The sequence below is a fragment of the Manis pentadactyla genome, chromosome 1, assembly GCF_030020395.1.
Source record: "Manis pentadactyla isolate mManPen7 chromosome 1, mManPen7.hap1, whole genome shotgun sequence".
Classification (NCBI taxonomy): Eukaryota; Metazoa; Chordata; class Mammalia; order Pholidota; family Manidae; genus Manis; species Manis pentadactyla.
The window spans coordinates 149,159,835-149,185,962 of NC_080019.1; the positions used below are offsets into that span (position 1 = coordinate 149,159,835).

Genomic DNA, 26,128 nt, shown 5'->3' on the forward strand with positions numbered 1-26,128 from the left:
AAGCTTTAGGGCCCTTTCCTTGCACAGGCCCTTTCCAAAGCCCTGGGATGATGCCAGCAGTCATCCTGACACAGTTTTCACAAATTAAAAAAATAAGTTATTTTAACCAAAATCATGTAAAAACACACTCTCTTTAGCTCGTATGTCCTGTGTATCACATTTCCCCTTTGCAGAGTGATAGAGATCAAGCCAAGGGAAAATTGAGTTGGTAGTTTTGATTCAGATTTAGTGGGATATATTTATCCCATTCTCAAACACTCCCAGTATGGGTAAAATTGTAACATTTCCAGAAAATCTCACCTGGCTTTTGTGCATCCTCAGGGGTGGAGAGAAGTATGGCTTTAGTATATATGCATATCAATAGGAGTTCCTCAGGGGTGGAGACAAGTTCATCTCCACATCAATGGGTAATTAATTACCTGGGCAACCAAGGGCTTATCTGAACCTGAGAGGTTAAGGGGAGAGTTGGTTGGCTTCTGCTGGAGCAGTAGAGAGAAATGACCCTGGACTGCAGTTTATAAGCAATAAATGGGTTTTAAACTTTATTTCTCCCTTTGAATGATTTTGGTTTTAGAGGTATTTTGCTCCAGGATTTCCTCTCCCCAGACTTACATGCATGTATAATTAAGTAATCATATCCTAGTGTTTGAATGGCATCTAGGAATACTTCAACCCCTAACTACACTGTTTCATGAAGGCCTGAGAGTTTATTACTCTCTGAACGTGTCCTGTGAATGTTCTACCACCAAACAAAAAGGTAGTGGAAAAGAAACATGTTTGAAATATGCTGAAAATAATATCAACTAATTGTTGGAAGGGTAGTATGTTATGACATATATGTGCCTTAAGCAGGTAGTTAGTACAAATTTACCTGGTTTTCCTGAATTTTGTTTATGATATTAATCAGTGTTTCAACACTTGTTAGTTGTGACTTCTCACTCTAAATATATACTCACTTCTAAACATAACTTAGTATTCATTTGGGCAAGGGCTGACCTGAGTTCTTCAATTCCCTAAATTACTAAAAGATAATATTAATAAAAAGAAAAACAACAATATTTACTTAGTGGCAAATGATTTAATGCTTTGTTTAATCCCTATAACAGCTCTATGAAGTAGTTAATTTTAATATATTTTACATATGAACACTCTGAGATTGACAGAGGTTAAGGCAATTGTGCAAAGACATACAGCTTCTAAGTAGAGCTTCATTAAAACTCAAGCCCCATTTTTAAAATATTTATAATAGCCTCCCAAATTGCTATCTGTATATTGTTATCTGAGAACTCCTGGAGATGAATTCTTATAATGCTCATGATACCTAGAGGACTTTTAACAAATATCTCTTTGTATCTATATAGCACTTTCAGTTTTCTCAAATCAGTTTACATTTCTTATTTCATTTGCTCTTCATCTAAAGGATAAGGAAGCTGAGGAAATATGGGCCTAAATGACATCAACAAATTACCAGTGGAATTGGTCCTAGGAAGCAGGATTTCTCACTTCACATTTGCCACTTTCTCCTCTCCAAACCTGTCCACATCCTATAAGAAGGGGCTTGCATTTTTAACTTCTCCTGGGTCCTGCCTTCCTTTCTCAGCCCTAGGTAGAAAAGCACATGCTTATTTTCCTAAATGAATGAACATCTTGGGGTCACAGAACCTGATAACACACACTTAAATGATTATTCTGTGGTGTTTGGGATCATCACTGGCAGGAAGGCCACTTTCGACGGGACATTCCTTCCCTTGCAATGACAAGCCTTAGTGGAATCTGGCCTGAGGAGTGTCTGGGCTGTGTGGGGCTGGTGTCAGAGCAAGTGCGAGCAAGTTCCCCACGCTCAGCCTTCACAACACCGTGTAGCTCCAACATTCCTCCAAGGCACCACCCACGTTTTCCAGTGGGAATCTGCTGAAAGGATTCTCTCAGAAGCAGTGAGAAGCTGGGGGTAAGGGCGCTAAGTCTGTGCTTTTGGAGACTGTGGATGGGTCACTGGGTGGACACCAGGGGTGGGAAAGGGAATGAAAAGCAAAGATCGAAAAAATAACCACCACTGCCACCAAAATATTCTGCTCAAGGAGGGAGTACACCCTACAGCTGTTAGTACTGCTCAGCATATTTTGCATATTTACATATACCAAGTATTTCCAAACTGCTTTGTGTTTGTTTTAAAATCCCACATGGAGATGTCTGGTAAAGCTGCCATTGTGGAAAGTTTATTTTCTTGGTGATTCTTGTAAAACTGTTCTCAAAATTCTATATATATATCATAAGCCAAGCAGAAGAGTCGCTGTCATTACCATTACAGAAAAGCTGGACTAGTTCATCCTCACGTCAAACAGGCATTCAGATCAACACGCCTATGTTCTAAGGCAAAGAAAGTACCTGGTTGGTTGAAGCCAATATTTTTATTATAATTTTTGGTTCAGTTCAAAATGAAACACAGAACATTGCCCAGTGATCCTTAGTTAGTCCTAAAGTCACCAAAGTGTGATTTTTTTAATTGCTGCTGACTCTCAGCTTTGATTTAGAAGCTGTTATTGTTGTGTGAAAAATGACAACATTGGATGGGTTTCTTTCAGAAACATAAAACTTCACAAAACCATATAGAGCCCATTTGAAAAAGATTAGGGAACTTCTAACAGAAGGAGTGGGATAGTTTAAAGCTATATTTTCCTTTTAGCAAGATCCACAAGAAAAGGATAGAGTGTCGTGCTTAAAAGGGAACAGATTTTGTATTTTTTGGCAAGATCTTAAATCCTCCGTTGCTATATTTGGCTCCCTGCAAATAGTCTCTTTTACAAGTGCAAAGTAAAGATCAATGCTGGTGCTCTTCATTCAGCCACAGCCAAACTTGGTATGGAAAGTAAAATAGTTGTGATTGAGTGTTCTAAAAGAGTCTCATTCATTGATCAACAGTGTTCTGAAGTATAGGTACTGACTTTACACACTAAATGTATCAAAACATGTTTGTTTTCCATAACAGTTTTTCCATGGCTTAACTGATAGCAGATGTATTGATTCAGTCTGGACAGAAATATAAAAGCTTTACCATGTCAATGTGGTCATATATAGATATTTAGTCAAATCTGTATAAAGAGGTCAAATGAAATGCTTAGAGACTTAGGACATCACAGGATGAGCATATGTTTCCAAAAAAGGAAGCAAAACAAGTAAATGGTAGTTGATTGTCCCCAGAGAAAACACACTTCAGCTAGGAAGAATCCGCACCAGATGTCTAGCTCTCCACCCCCCCTGAGTGCCTGTCTGACATAAATACCACACAGCCCTTTGGATTCCAAGGCACTGTAACAGCCACGTGAAATGTTTGAAATAGCAACAGGAATGTCCTTCATATGCAATTATTTGGGTGAATGAAGATGAATCCTACACAAATGACCACTGCAAACATGGAACAAGCCTTGCTAGTTCCAGTGACATATTAAATACTCCCAGGTTGCAAGACTGATAAAAAAACTTGACTGAAATCTAATACTAATTGTGATAGGTATAACAATGCCGTCCAAAAATGTTCACATCCTAATTCCCGAAACTGTGAATATTTTACCTTGCATTTAAGTTCTCTATACACATAGTAAAGTCAAGGACCTTGAGATGGGGATATTATCCTGGATCATCCAGGTAAAGTCAGTGTAATAATTACAAGGGTTCTTAAACATGTAAGAGGGAACCAAAGAGAAGGCCAGAGTGATACCAAGTGGGAAGGACCCGGCCAGGACTTTGAAGATGGAGGAAGCGGGCCACTAGCAAGAAAAGAGAAGATTCTCTCTTGAAGCATCCAGAAAGAATGCAGCTCACACTTTGATTTTAGCCCACTGAGACCAGTGCCATATGTTTGACTTACAGAGCTGTAGGTAATAAATTTGAGTTGTCCTAAGCCATTAAGTTTGTGGTCTGCAACCATAGAAAACTCATAACACTAGTCTAGTCTAAATATAGTGGACATTTAAAAAACCTGTGCCAAATTATTTCACCTGCAGTGCTGGAGGTGATTTTAAATACTAATTTCTAGACTCTTGCACTTTCACATTAAAGATATACTTAATAAGTAATAGAGCACACATGAAGGGAAACTCTAACTTCTTTCAAAAATATAAGGTCTTAGAATCATCCTTTCCAGGTGTACTACTTCAATGTCAATGGATTTTTAGGAAATTTTTTTCTTTCTTTTCCTTCTACTTATAGCAAATTCCGTATCAATAAATGTAAAAACAAAACAACAAACAACCTCTCCCAAAGAGTCAATTTATAATCTTAGAGGTATTTAAAAAATTCATAAGCCTCCTGATGTTATATAATTAATATAGCCCATTTCACTAGCTCTTCCATTATACACACTTGTTGTATAACCCACTCCTCACTGTAAAATATAAATTTCTTGGCTCTAGAAATTAAGCTAACAACTAAGGTGTTTTAATTTCAAAAGATATTAAATTGCTTAAATGAATAAGAGGAAAGCAACTTTAGTTAATTCAAGAAATGCAGGCCACACCAAAATGCTACATTAAAATATAAACATTAAATTCACATTAAATTATTTATTGAGCAAATTGAAGATGACATCTGCTTTTATTACAAGTCCTCCATCATCTTATATCATTGACACATAGTTATGAGACCTCATTTGAGGAATGAAAAGAAATATGAAAATGTCTCTTTCCCTGACCTCAAGAAAAACAGAAAAAAATATGAGTTTATGAATTATATGTATGTATTTTGTGAATTAAGGACAACACAACTAAAATCAGTTAATTTGTCTTTCTGGAAATGTAAAATTAAGATAGCACAAAACTGCCAATGAAACTAACAAATCTGGAATTTCATTGTATTTCAATACCATAAGATAATATTTCTATTATTAGTTTTCAGTTTACCTAACCATGTGACATACAAAGTTCACCATACTATGTATTTGTTTTAAAGTATTTTACCATACCCAAATTTTCATGATGAAGACAAATTGAACCCATGTTTTTCCTTTCCATTTCATATGTGCACTTTAAAATGATACAAAGAATTCACATGAAAACACTTCCCTCTATTGTATATCCAGAAAAATGTATGGACTAGTATTTTTAAATCACATGTAATATCCAAGATGGTAAATATCCTGAGAAATTTAGATAAATGTGTAAATAATCATTAATTTTTGCCCTAGCCATAGCATAGAAAAAAAAATGTACACCTCTATTGGTATAAAGAGACACATTAGGAAAGTTCACATCTTACGCATATACCAAAAAAAAATAAAATTGAAAATCTTGTATTCTAAAAGATTTATTCTTAGATCAATTTTAGTAGTCCAGAATTTTTAAAAAGGAAGTTATTTGGTGGTGATTTGCTCTTTTATAGAAGGCAGCACTGTTTACTTATATAACGGAATTGGTAAATTACACTCAACTCAATTAGAATTTTGTGGAACTTTAAAAGGAGTTTCAGGTAAATTTACTGGATCAAATTAACTGGCAATTTCAAGATAAGATGAGTTTGATCAATTATTTAAAACTATAAAAATATATATTTTTTAAAAAGTACAATGGACAGCAGAAGATACAAGAAAATTAAGACATTTTAATAATAATGACTATTTCTATATTTTGGAAAAATGTATAGGGTAAAATTTCCAGAGAGCACTAAAATTAAAAAAAAAAAAAAGCTTACTGAAGAAACCAAAAGTCTGGTCTGTGACCAATCTCCATGACCAAGTTACCAAAGTTTAATGAACATTTTGAAGCTATTGAGGCTGATTTTTCCTTGCAGGCCCCATCCATACCCCAATCTCCAAACCTTCACTTTTGTGTATACATATTTTTCTTTAACACACGTTATTGAACTAAAACTTTAACTTGATTTTCCTAAAACAACTTTAAAGATAGTTTTAACAACAACATAAATTTAAAGGGCTCTTGAATCATGTTTTTAGAGAATACATTTTAATTCCTCTCTCAAACAAGCCTTAAGTTTTCTGAAAGACGTGTCTTTTATCGTGGAGGAAAGAAAAAGACAACAAAATAAAATACAACAAAACACCACAAAATAAAACTGAATCGTTAGTATCCCAAATATTAAAATTGGCAGGCTGATTTCAGTCTTGATCTCATTCAGGTTCTGCCTTTCTGCTGTCCTGTCTGCTGTGAAGGTGATCAATCACAGGAATTGTAACTGCCATCAATACCTTTTTGGAACTGCAATGGTTCAAGTAACTCTTTCCATCTTTAGTAACTGACACAGTGTCAACATCTGCTTCCAATAAAGTTATTTCTTTTTTCCTCAAGTAAAGTAAATCTGCTGACTAGGATCGTAAAGGGCTGTTTTTTTTTCCTCCCCTTTTTATGCGCATAATTTTTTTCCACCGTATTTTGCAAGTTTTCCTTCAAGGCAAGTGAAAAAAAAAATCAGGTAACTTTAAAGGAGATTTATTCCAGGTACTAAGGAAGCTCAAACTATAACTGCAAAATATAAATGTTAGTGATCTAATGAAACTATTGCCTTAATTTTGGAAAAAATAATACATAGGGTCCTGGATGAATAAAATGCTGGAATACGTAAGAAAACTCACAGTTGGACCTACATACCACTAAAAGATTAATTTATTTTCCTTCATAAATGGCACACTAAAGTATCAGAGATAATTTAAACATTTACATTTTATCTTTAATAGCCAGTAGAAGACAAAGGTACTCTTGCAACAATTTGTTACGGAAAAAGCATGGTCATATGTCTATTTGATTGCTGTAGAATTGCATATGGAAAGTAAAGAAGAGAAGGGACATTACAGAGCTCAAATTTATGATGTACTTACTCAACTAAGAGACATTTATTGAACATCTACTATGAGCCAGATGATTGATTATATATATACATGACTTCCAACCTTCACAGCCTGCCAGTCAGGTATTACATCCTACTTTACTCATGAGATATGTAAATGAAGCCCCAAATCACATGCATCTAATCGTGGCTAAGCCAGAATTCAGAGAATGTCTAGTGCATAAGCCAGTACTCTTTTCCATTAATTCATTTTGCTATTCAGCCCTCCATCAGAATTCTAACGTAAGTACTTTCCTTTTCCACAACTTAATGCCACTGCCTTGTTGACTTAATTCCCCAAATACTATGTCACAAAGGGACACGCAGTAAAGGATAGAATGTAGTTTCTTGAAATATAGGTTCCGATTGCCACTTTAAATTACAAATGTAACATTAAACCAGACACCAAATGGAAAAGCTATATATATTCTGCAAAACTATTTGCATAATGAATAACCAGCTCCTCGAGGGCATGTTTTATGCCAGTGTCTACAATTTGTTCCTTTTTCAAAGTTTGTTATAAAGTTAAGGAAATTAATTCCTTAATTGTTTGTAATCCATTTGTTCTCATTTGCAGAATTTAGAGCAATTATGGCCATTTTTGCTTAAAATAATAATGTAAATAATTGTAAGAGGAAAGAGAAAAGAGAAAAATTAGAGAGGCAAGTTAGGAGAGAGTAGTCAACCTTCTTAAGAAGAAATGTTGTTTTTTAAAAAGTCTAGAGATTCTTTTGCAAGAAACGGGGACTAAATGACTTGTTAGGATCTAACTTGTCACTATTATGTAGTTCCTTAGCACATAGTAGTTTAGTGGCCAGAGCACAGATTAGATGTTAAATAAGTGAGATGATTTTCTAGGGTTTAGCTTACAAATCCTTATAAAGCTTGAATAAGATTACAGAGACATGTCCAATTTTCTTTTTACTTAGATGTAGATTAACCTTGAATATGCAAGGATCTAATCCTTACAATATTGCAACAATACCTGGACCTGTGCTCAATGGGAGATCTCACTTATGAATCTTTCCTGTGTACAGCAGAATTTAGGTCCCCAATTTTTCTTGAAACCCCAGAGCCAAGGAATGTTTTATCCTGTAGTTACCAGGAGTGACACAGAGCAAATGCTAAATTCAGGGTGAAGCTACCTAATTATCTGCTTTCTTTCCTTCTATACATTTCAGGGGAGAACAAGGAAAGGAGCAGATGTATGTAACTTCTCTTCTCCTCTAAATTGGGAAAACACAACTGAATGGTCTGAATGATTGGAATACAACATTGTTCTAAGAGAAATTGCAAAGGAAGTTAATAGGTTTCAAGGGAAAGGGAGGAAAATAAATAATCCCCAGTGAGTCATCTTGTGAAACTGCTGAATACTTGCCTTTGAAAACTCAGGAGGACAAAGATGAAACCAATTTTATAGATTCCTTCAACTCTGTGCTCCACAGATTTGGGCAAAGTACAAACAACTATGTCAGATCAAATTGTAAATCAAAACATAGATGATTTAACCAAACCACTCCCTAGACATCTAAGTTCATATCCTCAGGAAATGGAAGATACCTTAAGCTTGGACCTCACATTAGGTATAAACGTGGCGACACTGGCTGCAGTGGTGAGAGTACAGAGTGCACGGATTTACAGCTCACCAAATGCACCAGTAAAGAAAATGAAAGGAGCTGAGGGAAATGTTTTAAAATTATTTGTGATAATTCTGCCTAGCTAAGCAGAAGTTTTGTTGCTCATAAATCTCAAATGATACACACACGTGCTGTTTCACTAAACACTGGATCTCACATGGGTGAGGACAGGCATGGGAGAAATTTGAGAAACTTTTTTACCAAACTGAAACTTTTATGTAACACTGACATTTTAACATGACCCATCTCTGGAAGCAGCTGGAAGAAAGAATGGACTTTGCCTTCCTTAAAATATTAGTAACTGCTATTTCCACAATCTTAATATTTTCCTAACAGGATCTTATTGGTAATTCCAACCTCAATTTATTTAGATCCTGAGGCCCGTGTCAAGTTGAATCCTGGGTGTTCAGTAATAAACTTCAAATAATAAATTGTCAATTTATTAAGCTAATTTCAGTAATTGTGGCATAAATCCCAATTGAAATTTCATTTTGCCCTGAAGATGTTTCTTAAAAAGAATTAAATCAACTAAATACAGAACTAAATCAACTAAATCAACTTTTAAACAAACAAAAAAACTTGCAAAAACCTATGTCTAAAAATTACCTACACAATATATTATTTTGCGATTTTACAATGATGGGTAACATTTTCAGAAATTGAATTAAAGATTTTGTGATGTGTCTAATATCTTCCCAAATATTATCCCTTCAAACTATCTCCAGTAAAAAACAAAAAACCACTTAAAATATACCAACTACCATGAATGAATAATTAGAAACAAGTAAAATAAGTCACTGGCACTCAAAGGGAGCATGGTTAAATGTATTTTTTTCCAGTAATAGATATAAACTCTGGTTGCATTTATCAAAGTCGGATGGACTAGAAAGAGAATTACATTACTTTAGGTAAACTCTCCCTCTGATTGAAAGTTTATGCACTTTCTTCTTAGTCAACCTCCAAGTATACTTTGGAAGAATTCAAAGTAATGAAATATCCTCTCTTTAGTGTAGCCATTAAAAAACTAGTTTTTCAATCTATTACACATAACTCAAAGCTAAGTGAGCTAGCATAGAATTAAATCTTCACTGAGATTTAATGTAAAATGATACTATATTGGCTTAGCTATGGTGCTACTTTTGTAAAAAGGAGAAACTATTAAACACTTGAGGTAACCTAGAAAGCACAGAGCATATCACAGACATCTTAAAGACAAGCATTTTAAACATTTTTGCCAGTGCTTCTCTGAGAGCAAGTTCTTTAAACAGAACTTAACAATTTTTACAATATTAAAAAAAAAATACATCCCTCAAAAATAGCCCATCAATGTTAAATCAAACTTTCTGTATTTCTACAAAAATAGATACACATAGAGCTACAAAATTGTATTCCTGAAAGAATGAGCATTTTCACTTGTGGTTCATCTTTTCCTGATAAGGTGGCTGGTTCAATAAGAACAAAAAACCCAAAATGAAACAAAAATTAAACCACGTATTGAAAAAAGCAAGACCAAAAAAAGGAGAGTTGCACAGTTGGCAAGGCTCAGATGAGGGGAAAAGAAACAAAAATGCTTTTCTTCAATGTCTCGGACCCACTCTGCTTTCTCAAGAAGAGGCTCCAAACCCAAGTCGGCTGGCTGATGCTTCCTCCTCTCTTGTCCCACTGCACAACGGGGAATCCTGGCAGCAACTTTGCCCAGTGGGCCTGTAGATTCACGCTCCGCCCGGACTTACGAATACTGTGGTTCAGTACCACGGTGATTCCTTGTTCTTGTCTTGATGCTGTAGACCTAGAAAAGGTGAAGTGAGAAAAACGAAAGGCATTAACATATGCAGTGACCAGAAAAAAAAAAAATTGGGCATAATCTACAATGCACTGGCTATAGAAACCAAGACAATATAGGCAACTGTGAGGTGTAACCTAAGGATACCTGATCTCTAAGGAAATTCTGTGCTTGAGCTCATAATTTTCAAAAAACCAGTCAACACAGATGAAAAAAATCTAAACTAGGGCAGTGCTATTTCTACAGTACAAATTCTTCACTGTGGTTTTATTTTCTTGGCATGTTAGTAAATAATAAAATAAATAAAACAGTAAGTGAAACCTTTTAATTACTTATTTCAAAAAGTAGCCGATATTGGGGGGAAATGGTATAAAAAATCTTTGGGGCATTTAGCACTTCATTTAATACTTCTCATCAATAAAAATGATGTTTTTGAGCTAAATTAGTGAATATATTCTGGTGCTGTTTTGAAACGTATTACATACTGGGATTGATATAAATTATGGTGAACAATTAGACATAGTTAAAATTGAATTAAGTATTGTCAGTAAAATAGATATAGTTGGTTGGCAGCTAATATATGTATATATTAGCTAATATATAGAAGAAACCTATATTCTATTTACAAATTTACTTATTTTTATTTCATATTTCTCCAGGAAATATTTAAGATGGCATAAAAAAATCCATACATTATAGACAGAAAATAAACTTTAAAGATGTTTAAAAACCAGTGACAAAACGAAAATATCTGAACATGTATGAATTCCAACTCAAAACTAAAATGATTAGGAAGAAGCTTATCAAAAAGGAAACAAAAAATGTGACTCTGATTTGGTTCTTGCAGAGTCAATTGACAAATTTCCAATATGAGCAATAAACATAGCATTGCTGGCATACGTCCAGTTGAAGTCACTTTGTTCCAGTTCCTTTATTTTTGTCCTGAGGCATAATTGTTTGGAAGAGTAAAGGCTCAGAATAATGGTTGCTCTTCAGTTGTTTAAAACCACATATGAAAATCTGAAGTGAAGGCTGTTAACTAAGTGGGTAGGGATGCAGGGTGACTGCAGCTCTAGGAGAGGAGGACCACAGGCTGTCCTTTTGATCCTTGATCTAGAATTGTTTAAGTGTGGGCTACATGTCAGAAATTGAACGGCTAGATGAGCCAGTATGGTTTTAAATTTTGTTACCGAAACAGCTGCAGTGATTTTATTTCTTGTCCCTCCAACTTGTCGAAAATCTTATAAAACAATGGGTGCCATTACAAAACAGACACCATTGTCAGTCATTGATGTCAGACATTAAAACAATCTACAAAAGACTGAATAAGGGAGAAAGAACAGAAGGAGACAAGCACCTCCAAGAAGCACAAGTCACCATCTAATTCTACAGCACATATGTATTGGGAAAAAGCAAGACTTCCTGAAAAAAAAAGATTAGTCCCACCTTAAATTTTTTCTCATGTGCACTAGTTTCATGCTTAGGTAGAGTCAACAGTTTTCCTTTTCCATTTCAAAAGAGGAGAAGGAGGATAATGAGAAGAAGGGGGAAGGGAGGAAGAAGAAATAAAAGTATGTGGAGTATACTAATTTACTGTGTTTGCTTTATGATTTTGTGGTTAGAATAATTTGCAACCTGACAGTCTCTGCTGAGTGACTCTAATAATCTAAACCACCTTAACTGACAATCTGCTGACTGAATAAATATTTTTTTCATTATTAAACCATCTCATCTTCTGTATGACTCAGTATTTCCACACTTGAAGACTCCAGCAGTCTATAGAATGTCAGCACTGCAAGTCATGAATAGTGTTGGAATCATCAAGTGGTTTGAGTGTCTTTTTTCCTCTTAGAAGGCAATCCCTAGTTTGCTTTACAAAGACATATGATTCCTTCAAAATCTTGTTAGCCTTCTTCTGTGGACAAATATTGCATTACTTTGAACATAGTCCTAAATTTTCCAGCCAGAATAACAAGGCATTCCCTCATTATAACTTCATCTCTTCAATTTTTAAAATTTCCAAGTCTTTGCAATACTCCAATGCAAACCTAAAAAAATTGATTCATCCACAGACCAAAACAGATTAAATATCTAATGTGGACTTTGTGGTTCAGCTTCTCCTTGGTGATGATAAATCAGTCAAACCTTTGCTTTGATTACAGGTATTCATACCTGCAAATTTCAAAATAGGCATAAGTTCAAGAAAATGAACAGCAAACAAAAGACCCAACTACTAATAAGTTGCCACAGAGAAGCAGGGCTATGATTTTCCTTGTTAGACAATTGATGAGGGTAGGCTAGGATATTTTAAGAGTCAGCAGGTACATTTAATTTTTCAAGCAAGAGTTAAACAGGATGAAATCTTTGACCCATGATCCTTATGTGGTCTACATGTATTTGGGATTTCTCCAACATTTTTTTACACCAGAATGCAAAATCCACTATGATATAACTTTGCTCTTATTCAGGTGTTCTTGCCTCCTCACTTCCTTAACTCAAAGACTATTTGAAATCAGTTCATAACATATCCTGAAATCTCCCAACCAGCTACCTGAAATCCCCCATGGTTATCTACTTGATATTAGTAACTCAGTCTTAGTTTCATTGTTTAGTCTGTGGTATTTTCAGTAGAAAGAAAAATAAACATCTTAAAATTGGTGTTGGCAAATATTTTCTTAGGGCTGAATATGCTAGGCACTGTGCTAAGTGTTATACATGAAATATCTCATTTAATGCTTTCCAACAGGTTACATTCATATTCTTTTTACAAGTAAGAACCTTGAGACTATGAGAAATTATGCAACTATTAAGTGATAGAGCTAGGATTGAAAATGAGGTGGTCTGATATCAGTCCACAACTTATATGTCTCCCTGTATATGGACCAAATTTTCTGTTGATTTTGACACTAACCTGTACTCCTACAACAACCCATGTCAAATCCCTTTATTAGATAAATTCAAGAAAAAGTTAGTAAACTCTTTATATTCCTTTTTTGCACCATTGAAAACCAGCCTGATTGAACAGAACCTATATCAATGTTAATAAAATAGATCTCACTGATTTTTTTAAACTATACACCTGCAGTGATTTTCCTAGATGCAGTAAATGATTACAAAGGAGTTTGTTATACTTCAGATGAAGACTCCTGCAGTTGTGTAATAGGCTATGTCATATTAACTGATGTGTTTTTAGATGTACAGCCACCCTCCAGGCCCCCAACTTCCCTAGTGTGAGCACTGAAGTCATAGGGTGGTCATTTGGCTCATGAGGTGGTTGTCAGAAATGGGACCAGAGAACAAAGACATCACATTGTTGGCTTCAGAGCTTGAGAGTCTGGGATCCAGTTAGGAGAAAAGCCTAAAAGGAAATGCAAGCCCACAGACCCAGTTCTCATTTCAATTCTATTACCATTAACACCTGACCACCAGACAAAAAAAAGGTGAAAACCCAGACCCAGGAAGAAAGTAAAGGAAGTATGAAGATAGAAGGGGAATGTAGGATAATGAGAAGCAGGAGAGAAGTACTGCTCAAGGGAGATGTAATATGATTTCCCTCCAAAATTTGAAGAATCTGACTACATAACAAGGCATTGTAACTCATGTTTTTATATTTTAGCTGAGGTCTTTGGGAGGCAACTGTTTCACAGATTCAGAGCCTCTTGCAAAAGACTCTGGGGACAAAGAAGTAGAGATGGTAACAGGACATATCTAAGCATGAAAAGCCGGATACTTCCTCCTTCCTAGTTTCCCTCAACTCCTAGGTGTTCTGTGAAAAGACCTGAAAGTTCCTGTGGCTCCCCTAATCAGAATACAGGAGCGAGCTGGCTCGGAGAGGATTCTGCTAGGCCTGCTAGTCGGCCCATAGCTGTGATGTGGGTGCCCTGGGCAGAAGAAATGGCACAGGTTGCCCCAGTGGGACATTTTGAAGGGATCACAAACACTAGGCAGCTGAACTGGAGTTAAACAGGTCATTATCGGGGAGCACTGTATACACTGAACGCACTGTGAAACAGAGTGTAAGGAGGGGATATGTTTGGAAACAAAGGCCAGGGTAGGAATGAAATGACAAAACCAAGACAGATAGCAGCTTCTTAATTGACCATTTTGGTAATGCAACTAACGCTAGGAGTCTCAGGGAGAGGGAAGAGTCTGAAAAGAGGCTTCAACACTCAGTGGGATATTGTGTCAAACTGAGATCAATGGAGGTATCATTGGGTTGGACTAAGAATACTCATAATTGATGAGGTTGTTTTCTGCTATTGGGTAGAAATAAATAATAATTGGCTTACTTAAAAAAAAGCTATATTCCTGCACACTATATTCATGCACGGGACTTTCTGACTATCAGAGTCATATCTACAAGAAAAGCAAATCCTACTTCTAGGAAAGCATAATCATTTGAAAGCACCATTGATTACAGCTCCTAAGTAAACTGAACATGTTTCTAATTAATCTTATTGCTGGAGATAAAAGTGGTAATGCGGTAACCATACACTTGAGGACATGCTGTTGATAAAAAGAGAAGAAAAATAGGAACATAAAATCTGGAAGTGTGGGCAGAATATTTTATGACCTGCAAGTAAAGAAAGTACTAAATGAATAAACATAAACTTCTCATTTCATAGGTACTAAGAGTCTAGAAGCCCTTTAGGATCATAATACTTGCTATCTGACTAAAAGGAGCTAGTAGCTTTTTCCTACATTTAACAAATGAATACCCTCCTTCATCCCTGCTTTAATAAAGATGTCTTATTTATTTACAGATATAAATACAACACTGTGCTGGATGCTATTTCAAAATATCCACCCTTTACCAACAACTTGACATCGAACACTGACATACTGACAAATAAATGATCACAATGATGCAAGAGACAGTCATATTACCTTCTCCTACTTTATAAAATTATCACTGGTAAATATCCTGCAACTGCATTTGTCTGAGCCCTGGGACAATCAGTTTAGATTCTAGTTGAGAATTTCTAAATAAGACCTTCATGGGGTAGCACCTTAATACTAACCTAGGGGAAGAAAAAATAAGAGCAAGACCTCTCCAATTTGGGAACTATGATTTCATTTCAAGTGATTATCAAGATAGATTGTATTTAACCACCAGGGGTATCTCCCTTCATTGTTTTTTTAAAATATCTTTTTATTTGCAAAACATTATAGATTTCTTGTTTAAAAATCAAGTTATCGGGTAAATTTAGAAAGTATAAGTTCTCATAATATCCCGTCACCAGATATCTTGCTGAGTACACCTCAGATTTACATATCTACTCACACTGTATGTATTTACATGCGTACTTACACTGTATATTTATATAAGGTAACATGCTTATTTGACCAACAATATTATCTTGAAAAACCATTCTGTGTCAGTATATGCTGATCGACCCTTTTGGAGGGCTGTACAATATTCTACCTTATACCATAAGTCACCCAATTCTCTATAGACATCCATCATTTGGATACACACAGACATGTGTACAATATACTAGTTACTTATGTGAATATTTTGGAAGATAAGATTAATTCCTGAAATTATGTTTGTATAGTTGCTGAACCCAAACATATATGTACTTTTACATTTTCATATTTCACAGTGGATGTTAAAATATTGTAGGATGTTTGTACCAATACTCAAAAATTTTAAACTATTTTTTATCATTATTATAGATTAAGAGTACCTAATTATTTCAATTTCTATTTCTTTCTTTATTAGTGAAGCTAAACATCATGTGATTATGACATTTCTTCCTCTGGTATTTTTTTTGGCCAATTTCCTATGCTTCTAAGAAAGCAGTTTCCTCATTGATTTCTAAGTGATTTTTGTGTATTAGGTATTTCAGCAATTTTTTCTCATGTATCACAAATATTTTTGCCAGCTTGATAAGCACTAAATACCTTCATACTCAGTACTTAAACATTGTACAATAATTTTTTTGAAGCCATGACAAGTAAGTTGTATCCTTGAACCAGACTAAAGATTAAATTCATTATGACCCGTGAATTACAATTACCATTTCATTATAACTCTTGCACACTAGAACAGTGGTAAAAGATACTTAACTAAGATAATGCAGTGCTTTATTAGCAGATGGAGATTTTTCTGTGTACAGAGATGTTTTCTTGAGGCACACTTAAAACTAACTTAAGTATCTTTGCCTCATAGTACTGCCAGGAACAATGAGGTGTAAACTGTCTGAGCTTGTCAAAATATCTTTCAGCTCAGATTCAAAAGAGGGGTAGAAATGTAAAACCCGCTGAACCTGACGTTACCAGACGACCATAATTTACTGTGTTATTGTAAGCAGCCCAGCACCTGCACACCTGAGGCAAACACTGTGGGTGACAAGCAGTTCAGCGCCCAGGTGTCTCCTGCTGCTCCGGTTTTTCCAGACCCAGACAGCAAACCCCCTCAGCTTGTCTGCCCTCTCAGAACCTTCCTCTCTCTTAATCCACCAACTCTCCCGCACACAGAATCTCCAGCCTTCGCCTTTAGCAACATCCATTTCCTCAGACTTGTGCATGCTAAAATGCCCGGATGGAAGCAAAAATGGCAAGGACTGAAAGCATGAGAATATAGAGCTGCAAATATGAACCAGTCATGTTAAACCTGACCTTGTGGACAAATATAAAATACAAATTACAGAGTTAGGTAGTTTCTGATGCCTGCAGCAATTTACAGCACTCAAAATGTGAACGTCAATGTGATAACCCCTTGGGCGAGAGCAGCCGGGGATCAGGAGGTGCAGCATGGAGTTTAGACACTGCTCACCAATTCAGTGACCTCAATTTCAAAAGCAGATAGAAAGAAACCTTGAAGACAAAGAAAAAAGGAAAAGAAGACTAGGGAGGAGTGAAATGGAATACCCTCTGTAATTTCTTCTACAGACTCTCCCAGAACTGGAGAGGAGCAAGACCAAAAAAATGCCTGGATCACTTATTGTAACTGAAACCACAAGTTATAATACTCTCGAGAGATTCAAACTATTCAAACATCTGCTGGATAACAAATGCAGCCAAACATGCATCTTTAAAGAGGTTTCTAGGTTATGCAGCAACAGCTTCACGATCCAGAAAATAAATTATCCAATCAGAGGCTAACCGGGATCCATTGCTTCCCCATAAAAACATGATTAGGGACACAACACCGACATGACAACACTGGACATGGGAGTATTTGTTATTTATTTAAATATTCCAAAATTTTAAAAATTACTTTGGAACTGCAGAAATACACGTGCATTTTTATGTTCTTTTGGTTTAAGTAATCAATTTCTCCTTATAGCAAAACATACTGGAAAATATTTAGTAAGAATGAGATGTTGCAGTATCGATCAAGTCTACCTTGACTTCAGTAATTTTTCACCTCACTTATATTTGCTATAGCCACAAGTGTGCTCTGACACTTTCCAGAAAAGACTATCCAATCTAGGTAAACATAAGTGGACCTCAATGATCACGAAGACGCTAAGCATCTCCTGATCTTACTCAAGCAAAGCAGATATGAAAATAAGCATTATAACACATGCTTAAGGTGGACAATGATTATGAAGGTAAATCTGTAGCATATCAGGTTGTATACAACTGAAAAATGATGTATTTTGCCTCCCATCAGGCTCTTGCAAGACTTTTTTTTGGTCATCTTTTTGCCAAGGAATTCAGAACATGTTGGCCACAGACAACTGTTTGTGAAACCTTATATTGTTGATAAATAGAATAAGGGAAGAGTTAAACAGACTGAAAGGGAATAAAGAGAATCTGTAAATTCCACAGGCCATATAGAATTTGTGTACATAATCTTTGTAGCCTATTTGAAAGCAATGCAAAATTGTCCTGGGACAAGTTCTGAAACAAATTTCATTCTTCAAGCTGTTTCTTTTAGAGGTACCCGTATATGTGCTATGAGAAATAGCAAACCATTACTGAAAAGATAATGTGCAGATCCAAAACACACTGATCCTTAAAACAGGCTACTTAATGCTTCAAGTGGTTTTCCATTTGGAGTCACACTAGAATGTCCTGGAAGTTTTTTCAACCTCTCAAGCAAGCTCGTAAGTTTCTCTCAGGAAGACGTGAGGTGGTGTAGTTTGAGAGAGTACCCAACCCCCGACCACAGCTAGTCGATGACAACTCCTTTCAGAAAACAGTCAAAAGATGACGGTATTGCCTAATTCTGCTTGAAATTTGTAGTAAAATATTTCAGGAAGCAAGAGATGCTACCCAAATTATGTAGCAATAAATAGAAACTTGTTTATAAGATTAGTACTGGGGTGGAAATGAATCAGTTTTTAGTTCACAACTCTTGAAGATTAGCATCTTTATCAATGGAATTTTCATAATCTAATAAAATGTATGGTCTAATTTCCTTTTACTACACATAAACTTTCCTTTTGACTGTAATAGTGACAAGAACAAATATCTCAAAAAGAATTATTTTGTTTCAGTATCCTCTCCTTCCACATGGCAGAGTGCTCTACACAGAAAAAACTGTGTTTAAAAATGTCTTGAAGATGTGCATCCTGATAATGCTTCCAATCCTTTTCTTGATTCTTTATTCCGCCTCTCCTACTGTCTACCCAACCAGACAAAAACACCCAGTTTTCCCTGTGCAGCCAAACCAGCAAACACCACTACTGGAAATTTAGCTCTAACAAATATCATAGCTATTCTTCAAGAACAGAAAAAAATTCAGTTAGATACACACAAGAAGTGACAGCAGCATTCAAAGCTTGCATCTCAACTATTCATGATGCCTCACATCTCCAGTGACTTTTTTCTGTCTGAAATGCACCATATGTTTTAAGACTAATGAGACCTTTAGTTGTGCACCATGTGTCACCATCTAGAAAGCACAACCATACGCATTAGTTCACTGGCATCGACTGGCTTGTGTCAGAGTAGGAAGTCTTATCTCCACTTTGCATCTAAGGAAGAGGAAAGGTGGAAGGTTATGAGACCTGCTCAACATAATATAGCTAAATGGTGATATGGGTCCTGGGATCTATTTTCTGGTCCCCTACCTTTCCCATACACATCTCTAGACATACATTTCTTCATCTCTGCAAAAAGTGAAGTTCCCTATATTGACCATTATTTTTATGTGTCCATAAGTGATTGTGGGTGTGGAGAAAATTATTAATAAAGCCAATCTCTCTCACCTCTTTCTTTCTCTTTCACACATACATGTATGCATATATATATCTTTTTCCTCTAAACTACTCTTACTTCTCTCCTCCTTACACTCATATTAGCCCTGATTCTAATACTTTCAGCAGTAAGAGGAAATACAAATTGACAAATAATTTTTCTCTGCTTTCATTGAATTTTATGTCCCTGGCCACACCACACAGATACAACATACAGGTTTTCTTGTCATCCTTTTTTTATAAGGGCATATATATGCTTTTCTGCATATTTTTTTTTCTTAGTCAACACCACTACATGGAATATGATTCACTCATAGATCCCTTTTCTTGATGGCAGGCACTTGATTCTGGTTTTTGTTACTATGAACATTGTCCCAGTACACATTTGTGTATATGTACCCTCATATGCTGCTGCTTATATTTATGTGGCATAGACTCCCAAGAGTAAAAATGCTGGGCCAAAGTTAGTATTTTTAATTGCAATACATATTCCAGTTTTTTTTTTAAAGCCTACAGGTCCTAGATTTTCTATCAGCTATGTATGAGAAACAGCATTTACCCTTAATCAAGATGTCTTTCACAAGGACACACACACACAATTAATTGTATTATTAGGCAGGTGAATCCTAAAACACTCAGATCCTCTCAGAAGGTTCTTGCACTTGTCCTGTAAGGTAGGAAGAGAACCTGTGAGACAAAATCCCCATGCTTCAGGCATTGTGCCACTCTGGTGCCATTCTGTGGATGAAGGCCCACAGGAGAGTGCGGGCAAGATCTACATGGCTCTGAGAGAGGAGGGGAATTTCAATAAGGTCCTGCAGAATTCAGCCACGAATACTCGAAACTGAAAGTAGCTCTCTGGAGTGCATTTCTCCCTCTGATTCACCAGTTACTTTTCAAGTACATCTCACTCTCTGACTGGGATCTCCTAGCATTTTGCATGCATATCAAAGATGGTTTTCCTTACCCTTCTGGTTATGAAACTGTCATTCTGGACATGTGCTCCATACAACTAACAGTATTCAAAAGTATGTAGATATTTTAACATACCCTTGACTTTTTTGTTCTCTCAATGGAATACAGGCTTAAGACATAGGCCAAAAAAAAGGTTTTGCAGAAAGTGTGATGCGATCAGCTGTTAATTACTGGAGTCTTTTTTACCAAATAATAACGATTTTTTTAAAGCGTCCAGAGAAAGTGTTAGTTCATAGATATTCTGGGTAACGTTTTTTTTTTTTGATCTACAACTATCACCATGTGACATCTTAACTATACTAATCGAGATAATGTCTTTAAGGTAAGTACCCAGAAATTTAGAAATCTTTATAGAACAGCACAGTTGTCACTGAAAAATGACACAGTCTTAGGGCTGGCTTCTATGTAAAAATGCCATTTAATACGTCTACTGCTGAAATCAAACCTTAGAAGTAAGTTTCTATGCCTATTTTATTTATAACACCATTAAAGAAAATTTTCTCATCACTTATAAAAACGACTAATAATGTCAGGAAAGGTTTCAATGAACTACTAACTCCATAACATTTATAACTCAGAGGACTAATATATATGCTCTGTGAGAAGAGAGAAAGTGAAAAGGAGGGAAGGAGGGAGACTTTTAGTTAGGCACCTACAATATACATTACTTTGATGCCCTCTCTTTTTTAGGGTGAAAATTACCGAAGTGCTTTAATATTTTTTATAAATCATATTATCCTGGTCAGTTGTTACTGTAGTTGTCTGATGACTTCTCTCTAAATTTACCACATCTCTTTCTTTCTTATTGTAGAGGCTAGAATTGAAGCATTATAATATCAAGTAAATATTCAAATGTCTTTGGTTTGGTAACTCCTAGTTTCTTTCTGCCCTTTTCATTAATGTATATATTTAGGGAGAGAAATGATTTGCAAGACGTTATTGGACATAAAGTTCCATAATTTTAATCCTTTTAATATCCCCAATGAAATGTGTAAAATTAGTAACATTTTAAGGGGGGATGTTAAAATGGTTTACCATGGTTATAATGAGAACTTTTGTGCAGTCACAATCTTTTTTGCCCAAGCTTGTCAACACCAGACCACCTAAAAGAAAGCATAGGACTTGAGATGTGACCTAGAGAGATGGCAAACTTGTAGGTTAAATGGAAAAGCAAGTGGTAACTTAATACCCGTCTCTCTTTCATGGAGAAAAACTGCCTGTCCATTAGCTAGCCTCATGCACTAGCTATCCTGCTTTCTATTTCCTGTATTTAATAATATTAAGCTGTTTCTATAAATGGATTTCAATGTAAAACATCCATATAGTATTGAACAAGACTGACCACCATGATCTTAACAACTGAAGTAATTTAACTAGCCTATTTTGAAGGGAAGACTATTTAACAATTTTGAGCAACAATTACAACTTAAATTGCATAAAACACAGTTTTTGACATCTGTGAATGAGGTCTCTTTCACAAAATATTCAGATTAAACCAGATTTTTTTTTAAATGCAGTTTACAGGACTGATACCATAAAAAATTCAGAAAACCACTTAGGGTGATTCTACTTTTATGGTAATTATAAGACACAAAGCATCTACGAAGAGAAAAAACAGATAAGAAGCACATTTGTTTGCTCCTAACTGCCCCCACTGGTGCCCACTGTACCCTATCTATTATCAAAACATAAGTCCTCAATGACTTTTTTCCCAGGTTTATTAACAGAGTAATTCTATTTGAAGGTTAATTAAGGCCATTGTTCTCAAAGTCTCCTCAGAAAGAATTCAGTTTATGCCTCAACATCTGAGAGAATATTAGAAGCATAATTTCCTATTTTTATGGAGGGTTTCACAACCTGCATTCAGGAAGCAATTTTTAGATTTATTAGCTTTGTTTTTCCCTGTGTAGCAAGAATCAATCTCCCATTCAATGATACGTAATCTTGATTTACTCCATATCTGAAGATATGCGAGAGATGAACTAAATAATGTTTACTATCTGGCTGTAATCAAAGTTTGGGGGGAATCATACAATGATTCTTCCTCAAATCTACTACTTATGCAAATGCATGATTAATGCTCAGATGATGAATTTTTTTGAGAAGCCAAAATGTACACCAACATATGTGAATTCCCTTTTAAATCCAGAGTTCCTGAACCTGTGATATAGTAAAGAATGTTCTTTTTTGTTTTCCTTTTTTGCTACCTAGATGCATTTTAGCAAAAGAAGCTGTTTATATATATTTTATATTGAGTTATTGTGACATTCCTCAAAGTAAGAAATAAGTAAATTTATAACAAAATTGTAAAATAATATGAGGGATCCTAAGAAAAATAAATCTGTGAATCTAGAGATGAAAACAATCTCAAGTCATGAGCAGCTTGTGTTTATAGAGAAGAAATGACACCACAAGGCATGACTCTGTCCTTTTGGCAAATATAAACACAGGGAATGAAGTGGGAGTCATAAATAGAGTCAACTTTTTATTTCAGTAAAAAGTCCTTATTAAATCTTTACTTGAAAAATTAATTCAAATTGGGTGAGATATGCAACACTGTATGTTTTACATTAAGAAAATTATTGGCATAACAGGAAATAAGAATGACAGCATTTCAGTGAAGTGCATTGTATGCTTATGGCCACTGAAAGGTGAATACTAGATGGGGATTTACTTAATGTCATCATTGAAAAATCTGAAGATAAGCATAGACATATTCTTGCATTTATGTATACATATTTAGTACTATGTTATGCCACAGTCACAAATATTTCCACATTTAACTCTCTTCTTCCTGACACAGAGGAGCCCATTACAATATTCTAAGGTTACTGAAGTTAGTCCTGCAATGACCTAGGACCCTCCCTTCTTCACCTTAGCTTTACAGGTAAGGCTACCCTTAGCCACATCTAACCTTCCTAACTGGTACCCCTTCACAGCAGCCTAATGTATGCTGAAAGTTACTGAAAGAAGTTGCAACTATGGTCTTTATTATGGGAGACAAAAAGAAAAAAACTGGGCTAAACAGCACTGCCCAAAGACCATGCCAGGAAAAGTTAATAAGTATGTTAAAAACTAACTTGAAAAAAACTAAGGACTAACTTCAGTAACCTTAGAGTCTTGTACTGGGCTCCTTTGTGTCAGGAAGAAGAGAATTAAATGTGGAAATATCTGTGAGTGCAGCATAACATAGTACATAAATATGTATACATAAATGCAATATGTATACAAAAATGGGCCCATAAGAAAAAGAGAGTGGAAAAATATCTCCTACTAAACAAAATTTAACATGTTTTTTTTATTCGAGAATGTCTTTTATATGCTAAAGTGAATTATGATCTTTAAAGAGGTATTTAGTAGGCAATGTTAACAAATTCATTTCACTATAGACCTTTTCTCTTTTTCAATTAAGCCCCTATTATCACATTCTGGAAGTTTCCATAGAATTCATGGAACCCCATTTTGAGACTGCTAAAGGAAAGAGGAAAAACCTAATGTGGGATTTATGATAACAGTCTTTGGTAAAGTTTGGTATTTTCATGAGGAGAGCAGATACAGATACCCTACGATCATACCAACACACTGATTATTCTAAGGTATGCATTTGTAATGTCTGTTCAGCAAAGAGAGCAGTAAGTGAAAGTGAACCAGGCACAGACAAGGATGAGGCAAGAGAGGCACCTTGGTGCAGAACTGAAGGAAACATGTCTTTGCACAATCTTGAGATTATGTCCTCAAATTTGGTGCCTGAGGCACCTCAATCTCCTCACCCCAGCTCAGGGCCTTTAAAAAGGATGGACCATCTTACTTTATTTTTACAGAATAATTTTGCCTACAAAATCTTAAAACCCTATTTTATTACTATGTTACTATGATTTGTAATTAATTTTATAAAATTATTTAAAAAAATTTTTTTTTCTAATTCAAGAAACATAGAAGTATATAAAATAAAAAGTGAGGTTCTCTCAACCACACAATTCTACTTCTAGGTATGTCACCAAGAGAGTTGAAAATATATTTTCATACAGAAACTCATACATGAGTGTTCATAGCAACATTATTCATATTAGCCAAAAATTAGAAACAAACCAACTAATGAATAGATAAAAATGTGGTATATCCACATAATGGAATAGTATACTAATGCTAAAAAAGGATTGAGGTCTTGATACATGCTATATGGATGAATCTTGAAAACACAGGCTAAGTAAAAGAAGGCAGACACAAAAGGTCGCATATTGTATGATTACATTTATACGACGTATCCAAGTAGGAAAATGCAGAGTGGCAAAAAGTAGATTAGTGGCTCCCAGGGCATAGGGGTAGAGGGCATTGGCAGTGACTCCTACAAGATATGGGTTTCTTGTTGAGGTGATGGAAACATTTTCAAATTAGTGAGTGGGGATGTTTGCACAACATTGTGAAACACACTAGAAACCACCGAATCATACATTTTAAAATGGTGAAGTGTATGATATATGAAATACAGCTCAATAATATTTTTTTAAAAGCAGTAAAAGTGAGGATCTGGTCACCTTCCCTCTTGTAGCTAGAATTTATAGAGTACCTATTATATGCAGAACACATTTGTAAATGTCTTACTTTATTAATTCATTAAATGCTCAAAAGAACTCAATGAGGCATCTTTTAAAGATAAGAAAGTTGAAACAACAGAGGGAGTTAAGTAATTTGTCCAAAGTCCTATAGACTGTAAGAAAGAGAGCTGGGCTTAACAAACCAAGCAGTATAGACCCAAAGCTCAGGCTGCACATTGATTACCAGCCATTGTGACCATGAAAATTGGGGTACATACTTTCAGATAATTTTACTGAGGGAGTGCAGGCACACACGTGCGCATGTGTGTGTGTGTGTGTAGTTAGATAAAAATTATACACATAGGGCTATAATGGAGATCAGCAAACTGTAGACTGGAGGCCAAATCAGGCCCACTGTCTATTTACATACAGCCCATGCACTAAGAATAGAAGGGATTTTATATTTTTAAATGGTTGAGAAAGATGGGAATCGAAAAGGAGCATTTCATGACACACAAAAAGCATGTAAAATTCAAACTTCAGTGTTTTGGAACAAAGCCATCCTCACTTAACTTTTGTCTGTGGCTGCTTTTAAACTGCCAGGGCAGTGCTGAATAGTGGCAACAGAAGACAGTATGACTCCCTCAGAGCATCAGCTATTTCTATCAGGCCCTTTAAGAAAAATGTTACTGACCCTTGGATTATACCACACATGACACTCTAAAACTTTCTTTGGTCACCGTCCAGATTTCCTTAATCTCTTTAAGTGGCTGCAAAATCAAAATACACCTAAATTAGTAAACATATCATCTACTGATGAAAATGTCATTTGCCAAACTGTTCTCCAAATGGTTGGATTAATTTATCTGCCTCCTAATAGAATGTGAAAATGACCTACATTTGGGCGGCATAGATGCCTGGACTTCAAGAAGCTTCTCACCTGTCTCCCTGAATGCAGGCTCTCCCCACAGCCGCTCAGCAGCTGCCCAGTGCTGAGGCTCAGTCCTGAGCAGAGCCCCTGCTGTGGGCTATGTGGTCAGGCCAGTGTTGCATAGGTTGTACAGAAGGACTCATCTCTCATTCTTCAACTATCCTTACTTTCCTAGTTTGGGTATGTACTATGGAAGCCTCTGTTCTTTTATGAGCAGTTAGAGAATTGGAAGCGTAGCTCCTCCTCTTTCTGCTGTCCCCGTGGTGGACAGGTGGGCCATC

At 35.7% G+C, this 26,128-nt stretch overlaps 1 protein-coding gene across 5 annotated transcripts in view; it reads right to left on the bottom strand.

The window, feature by feature from the left end:
* Positions 1–4,521: 4,521 nt before the first annotated feature.
* Positions 4,522–26,128, bottom strand: part of VGLL3 (vestigial like family member 3) — a 48,042-nt gene continuing 26,435 nt past the window's right edge. For all 5 annotated transcript variants that reach the window (XM_036898832.2, XM_036898826.2, XM_036898860.2 and 2 more), the window contains exon 4: positions 4,522–10,257. In XM_036898832.2, the coding sequence (XP_036754727.2) occupies positions 10,214–10,257 (44 nt within the window). In that variant the 3' untranslated portion in view covers positions 4,522–10,213. The remainder of the gene's footprint in view (positions 10,258–26,128) is intronic.